We start from the raw sequence: 9,833 nt of genomic DNA, 5'->3' as shown, positions 1-9,833 counted from the left end.
CAGTAGGAGTAATTAAAGCTATCTGATGAGGGAATTTAGAAGTTGAAAGGGATGATTGTAATTGATCCTGATTCAATCCTATTACAGCTTTTTATAGTGTAAGCTCTAGAGAAAGCACATTCCTTGTCAAGACTTTATTTTACAGATTCCTTTGTGTGTGCTGTGTTTTCTAGTCTCTATTTTTCCTTTTAATTTTTTTCTTCCTGTAGTAAATAATGAGCTGCCGCCTGAAATCCGGCTTGCCAGTGGTCAGCTAATGGGTGATGACCTGTCCCTCCTTACTGCAGGAGAGCTGTCACCTTATATCAGTGACCCAGCGCTGAAGCTATTCCAGTGTGCTGTTTGCAACAAATTCACCTCTGACAGCCTGGAGGCCCTAAGTGTGCATGTGAGCAGTGAGCGCTCTCTCCCTGAAGAGGAATGGAGGGCTGTGATTGGAGATATCTACCAGTGCAAGCTCTGTAACTACAACACTCAGCTCAAAGCCAACTTCCAGCTCCACTGCAAGACTGATAAACATATGCAGAAATATCAACTGGTGGCCCACATTAAAGAAGGGGGTAAAAGCAATGAGTGGAGGCTGAAGTGTATTGCCATTGGCAACCCCGTTCACCTGAAATGTAACGCCTGTGACTACTACACCAACAGTGTGGATAAATTACGCTTGCATACCACCAATCACAGGCACGAGGCGGCCCTGAAGCTCTACAAGGTAAGCAGCGACATCCATTTCCGTTGGCACAGAGCAGAGCAGGGAATTAACTGTTTCAGGGCTTGGAGCGCAAATCTGCAAGTTCAGGGAAAAAAAAAAAAAGAGCAAAAGGAGAGAGGGGCAAGGTACACAGCTGCTGCTTAACGTTACTAACCGTAGACTGAGATAGATGGAATTGGAGAATTTATTTACAAGGTTTGCCCTGTGTCCCTTTTACACCTATCTCGGTGGCATTGCTGGCTTTACTGGTTTCCCAGAAATGAAATAAGCCTTCTGAGTAGTTTCACATAAAAGTCATATTGTTATACTTCTTGCATTGATTGATTTAAATAAAACACAAATATGGCGCTACTCTTGGCTAAGTGTTGATGGTTACAGGGAACAGATGACAAGAACAGTCTACTCCGTGAATACATCATCTTTTGTTTGTTGTCAAACGGGCGATCCAAACACAGTGCGTGCGTGCGTGCATGCGTGTGTGTGTGTGTGGGTATGTGTGTGTTTTGTTGTCGTTGTTTTTCTGTACAAAACAACAGAGTAGACACATTCTCCCTTAGCATCAGTTGGAAGTCTTCTACTTAACTCAGTTGTTATTTTACATGACCTTTCCCAGCTAGAAATGGTTTTATTCCCAATGGGTGGGGCACAAATAAAAATGTTCATTAAATGGCAAATATACTTTTATCTTTGCTGGAAAAAAAAAACTATGCAGATATAATGAATATGTGCAACTGGTGAACCCCATTTATTACACAACTTGTCTCTGCTTTTTCTAAATCCTAATTACTGGTTAATTTATTTTGTGAGTCTGTTTACTGGATTGGCTTGATCGTCTTGGTTCTTGTACAAACGTAACAGATTCATTTCTATGATGAATAACTTGGTAACTTATTAAAAACTTCTTTTGTCTAGAGGATATTAAAATTCAGAAAATATTGCAAGCCATTAGTCATTGTAACCAGCTCTAAATATGATTACAAAATCCATTTTGCAAGTGTTATCTATTGATTTATACTAGAAATCAGTGATAACTATACTATCAGGAGTCAACCAGCGATTATAATACCTATGGCTTTTCTAATACTATTTCAAACTATAAACACACAGCAAAAAGGGCAGGTTGTGGCTCTCTAGAGCAGGTGCAGGAATTGTTTGTTTGGTTTGGACTGGCACTATTCGTTTGGGTCGTTTCTTGAGGTCCAAATTCTAGATTGGTGTCCTGAGCCTAAAAGCCTAAAGATGTAGAGTGAGAGTTTGTAACATTGTCCCTGTGATATCAGCGCTCTGTGGATCAACAACGAAAGCGTTAGATTTGGGTTGCAGAGTTTGAGGGGAGTGCAAACCCTAATGTAAGATACAAGCTTCTAAGTTGATGGCATTGAGAATATGATACAAAGGATTCATTGTATTATAATCCATACGGTTTGCTCTTCCATTGTCAACTTTTTTTCTGTTGATACCTGACCTATTAAAACTTTTAGAATACCTAGGAGAAAAAAGCAAACATTAAGTTTGTATAAATAATAGATCTCTCGACCCTGGGAGCTATATAGAATATTCATGAACTGTGTTTATATTCACACCGCTCCTCTAACACTTTAAATTAACATGTTGTGAATAGAAGATATAAACGTACAGATTTTTCTATTTTATTAATCTCATGTGGGGAGCTAAAGAGAGGTAGAGTGTTACTGTTTATTTTCTCAGGAAAGGTTGTTTAGTCTAATTGTTTGATGATTATTTAAACGTGCGTGTATATGTGTGTATTAAGTGTATCTATTCACTCCGTGAGTATGAGTTGATCACCCTCACTATCTGCAGAGCAATTTGCTAAGTGTCAGAGTTACTCTTGAAGTTCCTTTTCAGGGAGAGTTGGATATTGCCTTCGAATGTATAACAACCAAATGAGATAAAAGCTTGTTTATAAAGAGGGCTTTAAAGCAGAGAGAGTTTTAGATTCTAGAACCAAAGGATATATGTACTCTTCCCTTAAAAATGTTGTAAAATCATATAAAAATTTACTTTTTCCCCCACTGTTCTTTATTTATTTCTTAAATACTCAAGTGTCTTTGTAGTGTAGTGTCTAAAAATGGTAAGCCAACAAACAAAAACACACTTGGAACAAAGTTACCTTGAATTAAGAGAAGATTGAGGAGATAAATATTTGAGCTGTTGAAACTTGGTGTTGGACAATCCAACTATATTATTTTGCATTATCCTTCAAGGAGCATTCATTATCCCTAGTAGTAACTAGATAACTACTCCAGAATAGGAATGTGTTGAGGTTGCCTTCTCTAAACTGATTTATAGAAACTGTATGAGTCAGATACAGAGGATTTTCAAGTGTAGTGATGAGAATATTAGCAAGCTTGGTCGGCTAGTGTCGGCAAAATGAAATTGCTTCATAAGTAACATTAATTGCTTTTAAATGAGAACCTAACAAATTGGCCTGGGCCTGGGAAAAAAAAAATGATGGTCTGTAATAGGCTAAAATATTAAAATTAGAGTTAAAATAGTTTCTGAGTTAATGACTAGACAATAATCTCCTATATAAAATTCATTTTCATTAGGAGTTTAATTTACATCATTTTGCATCGTGAATTATTCAGACTTTAAGGGAAAGTGACAAGTAGCAGTTATAAGACAAATACAGAGCTGTGAGAAAACAGCTTTTCTGGTTATTGACAACATATTGATTCATAACACTCTAAATGCGGTTATGTGTCAGTTCGATTTGAATAGACCACTTTACCTCTTGCATTGTCAACCTGGAGCAGTATTACTAAAAGAAGTGTGTGTCCTTATTTCAGTTTAAGGAGGTTAAAGGTTAAAGGGTGAGGGTGAGCTTGAAAGCATCATCTGCCTAGCTGCTTAACTTTAAACTGATCAATTTAATGAAAATCTGTTTTACAGATGTTGTTTTAATGTATTTGGCAGGATTTAGGCAGCTTTAACATTAGACGTATGCTAGTAAAAATTATTTCTTTATTTGACCAGAACAACACCTTTCCTTTTATGTTTAAGGTAGAAGGCTTGCGGGTTATGGTATTTTGGCAAGGAACCCAGAGGCAGAATGTGTTGATGATCTTTCCATCTGGACTCAAAAAAAGAATACCTTTATGTCTATTGCTAACGATGACTGCAAAAACAAACAAAGCTGTATTCATTTTTTGGCAGTATTATTTTCCTTAGAATTTTTTTTAAAAAGGAATTTTGTTATTGTTAAGGAACCCTTACTCTTTTCTTCAAGCAGAATTCTCTGAAGCGCTAAGTTAAGCCCTATTAAATTTTGATTTTTTTTCCTCCAGAAATTTTAACGATGAAGCAAACTTGGTCTAGGAAATTAAAACAATAAAATGAAACTACGTATTGCCCTTAATCTTCTCTTTCAATGTATAAAAGTACTTTTAAAGTGAGGTTAGTAAATGCTAAGTGAGAGACAGCCACAATCAGGGTTGTAAGGTAAAGTGTGCCTGTGTGTGTATTTTCATCTACATCTAGATTGAGATATAATGCAAAAGCAGTGTTTCTTAGCCAACCACTTTATTGTGTTTGATTATATTCTTCTAATCCCACACCTTTGCATCCTCTACAGATTTCTGTCAATTGATAATCACATAATATGTCCTCAATAATATTTGTAGGATGAATACATGAATCCACTGAGCTATGTATGAAAAACAAAAACAAAAACAAAAACCTTTACTTCCAACCCTCCTTTTTAAAAAAATGCATTGCAATTGGTCTACCCCTTAAATGATCCCAAACTTTTCCTAAAGAGTAGAGTAAAAAGATATAATGAAAGCCACTTAGCACTACCCGTTCAAACCGAAGAAGAACAAATATGACTTTGGCCATATTTCAGTTTTACAGTTAGTTTACCTTGGGCTCAGAATGGACAAGACTTTTCCAGGCAGCTGATTGGTCTGCCCCCATCCTATGCAGGGCTTGAAAATCCTCTTGCCACACCTGTAATTCAGCTGCTCTTATAATATTATATGTATTTTTAAGTGAGGTGTTCACAGCTTTGCTGGTTCAAAGTCAAAAGCTTAATTATACCGGCCTTTTTTCTTCCTGCATCTGCTAGTAGTGAAGCAGAATAGTCTGTCTGAATTCCATAATGCTGTTTTCATATTTGGATTTCAAATTGGCTGAGAGCAGTGAATGAATCTCTTGTCTCCATGGTGAGCAAAGGAACACACGTGGGATTTAGTCCTAGGTAACTTTTAGTGTAACATTCCCCCAAGGAACATTTTTGGAGTTTTCTCATTAGCCATGTTATGGATGAAAGCATCCGGGTTAAGAACTAAAATCAAGGTGTGGGGGAGGGTCACAGAAGAGAATGCAAGGAGCCACGTTGGGGAAAGTATGTGGCAAGGAAATAAAAAATGGAATAATTAGCTTCACCTACCATTTTGCCTCTTTTTTTATTTTTACTAGTAGGAAATAATAACCCGATCAGTTTGGAATTAACAAAGAATCACAAGCATTTTCATTTCAATAGGCCTGAGTCCAACTTTGCAATTTAAAATCAAATATACCAGATATGTACCGTTTCAATTATTGAACTGTCATTGTCCCGGTGTGATGGTAAAGGAGGTCAGGAGATTGTGTGGTGCACATTTGCATAAAAGTCATTGTGCAGAAGGAAATTGGAATATGTGTGTGTATCTACGAAACCCAAACAGGTTTCTCTTAATCTTATTCTAGTCATTTGTTTAGATGAAGAAAGCTGTTTTCAGAGATAAACAAAAGTTATTCTTTTCTGCTGCTAAACATTAACCTGAATATGGAAATTTTTACACTTTTTGTATTAGTTTCAGATTTATGTTTCTTTTGAGGTTGAAATGCAGTGTGAAATTTAATTCCAGTTGTAGGATTTCTCTTTAAGAAAGTAATCACAACTCAAATTATTCTATTGTATTCTCATATAAAAAGACATGCTTGCATAATACTTATAACTAATAAATACGCAGATCAAATGGAGAGGAGCTGGTTAGCTAATAGCAACTAATAAATCACTGGTGTTTTCAGATCGCGATGTAATTGGCCAGCCCTATCTGCTGTGTCTACTTCTGTTTTTAAGCCTGACATTTGCTGAAGCACAGCCATGTGTTATAACATGACTACTCCAGAGCAAATATGGACTTGCTCCCTGCTTTCATATGGCAAGTAATATATTACACTGTGAGCCGAGCCCCCTCTTTGTATTCCCCTAGAAAAAAGAATGACCCCAAATCTATCTATCCGAGTGTAAAATATGGATGTGAGTGCACATCCACCCCTAAAAGGATTACTGTAGACCAGGCATTAGCAACCTACTACATCCATGTCAGAACAGATGAAATGATTTTTAGTGTCTGAAATTGTTAACAAACCCAGACAAAACTTAAAGGCGGCCGAGCGCGCAAAGGAACCCTCCTACTTTATTTTTGACGTGTCTTTCCTTAACCAGTGCTACCATCTCCCTGCACATCAGGCACTCGCTCTTAATGCTCCTCTCTGTTTCTTTGAAACCCTTCCTGTTTTATCCCACCTAGATCTTCTCTTCATGGAAATGCTCCAGGTTGCAAGATTACCCGTCTAATTCCCCAAAGAAAACTAGCATTCCCTTAATTAAGGGGAAAAGGAGCCTTTTCGTAAAAGCAGAATAGCGCATCCAAAGGTGTAAACGACCTTCTAGTCTTTCCCAGGGTGCATTTTGTCTTAAAAGAACTGCTTAATCTGGATGAATTTCGAGCATGTGAGGGGGTGTAGTGACCTTGTCGGGGATGGGGCTTAGGTAGGGCTGTGCCCGACCCTAGGACCTTTCCTCACTCATCTCCTTCTGAACACCGCCACCACCCCCTCCCCCCCCCCCCCCCCGCCCACACACACACATCGTAGTGCTTCTCGTCTCAGAAACACAGTAAAAAACTTGAGGCTACCATTCACTTCGTTTCAGGACCATGTCAACTCATACTTCATGATTTATGTTACAGCTTTTGCGTAACTTGTGTCCATTCCGTGTCATGTAAAGTGTAGGTATGGTTTAACCAAAAGTAGTAAATTGCTTATGTGTCACCCACCCTGAGGTCATGTAGGTAATGCAGACGAAGGTGTTACCTCATAATTAATGTGCTCTCCCGGCGTGCTTCTTTGGCTTCCGTTTAATAGTCCCTGTCAGTGGAGCTTGTTTAAAATTGCTGAAATGTTCGAATGGGTGCTGGGATGCCACGCAGTAATGCAGCCAGAGTCATATGTTAAGCAGGCCTCGCGCTGCTGAAAGGGTCTTGGCCCGGGGTGGAGTGAGGAGGAGCTGGCATGTGCATAATGACCGTGGTTCTGCTTCCAGAACATCTGGCCTGCCTGAGTTCTACTGGAAATGCTTTACCGAGTTTGCTTTGAGTCTGAGCCTATGCTCAGGCTGAGTTCAATTAGACGTGGAGATTTGTTCATTATTCAGATAATTCAAGCCTTAAAAGGCACTTTTCCCAAATTATCAGTGTATTTCAGGAGAGCTTACGATGATATGATTTATTCGAAAGAGGAACAGCGATGGAGGAACAGCCCCCTATAGCCCTTGAGGAAACATCATCACAGATCCCATAACCTCAGAGCAGTACAGTGCTTGGTACAGACACAAGGGCTAAAGTTCTCTTTGCAGGATGTCTCAGGATATCCTGAATGATATCCCCAGTTTTTCTTCTAATAAATACAGAAACATTGATTGAGCACCTACTATGTGCCAGCTTTTAAAATGTCTCTTGTTTATGGAGACCCATTAACGTGGTAGGATGTAAGCCATCTGCTCTGAGGTGATGCTTCTGAACTCAACCTGTTCTCCAGTGTGGCAGGGATATTAATAAAATTAAGGGCTGAACCCCATACACTAGCCATCAAAAGCTTCCAGGAATTTTTTCAACAATGGTTGGTCAAAGGACTGAGTGTGACTGCTCTCTTAACTTAGGTCATCAGTCGTTGTAGAGCAACGTCACTTGATTATCTTGACTTCCTCTTATTGCTCTCTTACATTGGAAGACTTTATTGATCAGTTTCAGGCAAGGGTTATAGTGGGAATTTTAGGGCAGTATAGAGCTTTTCTGTTAGTTGAGACATTTATGTTCTTCATGCGTAAGGATGCTGGATGCATTACCTGGAAAAATGAAAAAGAAAAACACTTAAAGGATGCAAAATGTCAGATTACAACTTCAGTCAACATTCTTATAAGGATCAGGGTGATGATTTAGTTTGATTCTTGAAGAACCTTTGTAAGTCCAGTTTATAATACTGTCAGAGTTCTGCTTAAAGATGAATTATTACAAAGACCAGCTTGTTACGATCATAGATAATAGCAATTGTGTGTGGCAACATTTTATTTCACTCAGTTTCATAATCTTATATTAATATTCTAGTTCTCTTATCTTTAAGGAGAAGTACTTTTGTAGCCTTGAATACATTACTTACATATATTATATTGAGAATGTACACATAAATATAAAAGTATCTTGAGACCATACTTTTAATACTTCATTGATTCAGATCTTCCCAAAGCCTTTCTTTCACTGGAAATGTCATAGAATATGCATCTCTCTTTTCTTGTTGCTTACGGGATAAATGTCAAGGTTATATTTTCCCATTAGGCAATTTTTAAAGAGCAATGTACAGGAAGGTTAAGGTTGAAGAATTCTTTGTCTCTGGTTATCTGCTGATAAAATTAGTGAAATGCAGAGCTGAAGGTGGAAAGAAATGAGCTATTGGTAGGTTCAACTGTATCACTTAACTCAAATTTGGGAGGGAAGCTTTTAAGGTTTTAAAATATTGGTTTTTTTTGAGTCCATGATGATGTGTCCTGTGCCAAGAAGAGCCTTGTTTATAAATAGAGTTGGCAAATGACTATCTGTATGTGATTTATGAGATATTAGGAAGAAATCTTACCAAAGATATCCCTTCTTTGGATGCCAGATATTCTGTCAACAGTAAAACCAAATTGATAATTGACTTATCCATTTATCCATTTAAAAAGAGGACATAAGTTGACAATAGTCATAGTAAGTTAGACTTTTTATGTGCATTTTCTCATTTACTTTTCCTAACAGTTATATGTTACTATTCCCATTTTGACATATGGGGAACCTGTTATTCAGAACAAAATGCCCTGCTCAAGTCTTCCCCGATGGTAAGAACCTGTGCTGGAGTTCCAGCCCACGTTATGAGGCTTTGCTAATAAGAAAACTTTCTGTTGCACTTGAGGTTAGGAGGAGCAGAAAATGGGAGAGGAAACGGAAGGCCTAAGTGCCAGAGGCAAACTTGCCAATTTTGTCTAGGGCTTAATCATTTTGGAGCACACTTTTATTCTTTCAAATTAGCAGATTCCCTTAAAGATATAGCAGATGCAACGTAATGTAAGAGCTGGCCAGTATGGATGCGGCCAACTCGAGCGATGGACTTAACACCTGTTGGGTCATCTACAAGCTGGAAGGGGAAACCACTGGTCACAATTGTTACCTGAATATCTCCTGTCACAATGAATTCTTTCACATTAAAAAAAAAACCAAACTTCCTTTTACTGGCATTTTTGGGTGTTGGTATATTAAATAGAAAGAACTAATAGAATATTTATCACTTCTAGTGCCTGAGCTCTCAGTGCTTAAGCACCTTTGGAAGCTGCATGAACTCATTCAGGTCACCAGGGTACTTCAGCAGTAATGTACTAAATGGTACCCCTCTGACCTGAAAGAGGGAATGTGTCTCCCTAAGCATTTAACTTCCTAAACAGGAACAACTAAAGCACTGTCTACCCTCTGCCCAGAACTCAATTACCTTTTCCTGACATCCTTATAACTGCTGGAGGAAGTGCTGTTCATTTGCTCCTTATTAGAATCTTAAAATATAATCTTGTGTTGAATTATTATTATTATTTTTTTACTTTTATCTTTCACTTCTTACTTTGATCCATTTTAGTGACAGGATTCCAGAAATTTTCTCTCCACCATATGTTTCTAATGCACTTCCTTCCTCTCTCTCCTTGAAATTTTGTTAATGATTCCAATGCAAAGCCCCAAATCTTGTTAGAACTATTTGCACTGACTTAACTTAGAGGTACTAGGGGAAATCTGCCTTCCTAAATCTGGCTACCTCT

At 38.0% G+C, this 9,833-nt stretch overlaps 1 protein-coding gene and 1 long non-coding RNA gene across 6 annotated transcripts in view; one reads left to right on the top strand and one right to left on the bottom strand.

The window, feature by feature from the left end:
- LOC123586027 overlaps window positions 1-7,147 on the bottom strand; it is a 24,444-nt gene extending 17,297 nt beyond the window's left edge. The window contains exon 1 of one of the 2 annotated variants that reach the window (XR_006706555.1): window positions 6,818-7,147. This is a non-coding gene — a long non-coding RNA (uncharacterized LOC123586027). Of the gene's footprint in view, window positions 155-6,817 lie in introns of those variants that run through there. The other variant, XR_006706553.1, reaches the window with a different exon arrangement.
- The window catches only part of ZFHX4 (zinc finger homeobox 4), a 186,616-nt gene that overhangs the window by 26,057 nt on the left and 150,726 nt on the right, over window positions 1-9,833 (top strand). For 3 of the 4 annotated variants that reach the window (XM_045454829.1, XM_045454827.1, XM_045454828.1), the window contains exon 3: window positions 210-712. In XM_045454829.1, the coding sequence (XP_045310785.1) occupies window positions 210-712 (503 nt within the window). The remainder of the gene's footprint in view (window positions 1-209; window positions 713-9,833) is intronic. The other variant, XM_045454830.1, reaches the window with a different exon arrangement.

This window comes from Leopardus geoffroyi, chromosome C3 (genome assembly GCF_018350155.1).
Source record: "Leopardus geoffroyi isolate Oge1 chromosome C3, O.geoffroyi_Oge1_pat1.0, whole genome shotgun sequence".
In the NCBI taxonomy this organism is placed as follows: Eukaryota; Metazoa; Chordata; class Mammalia; order Carnivora; family Felidae; genus Leopardus; species Leopardus geoffroyi.
The sequence above is the reverse complement of the archived record's forward strand: the minus strand, read 5'-3'. Positions and strand labels throughout refer to the sequence as shown.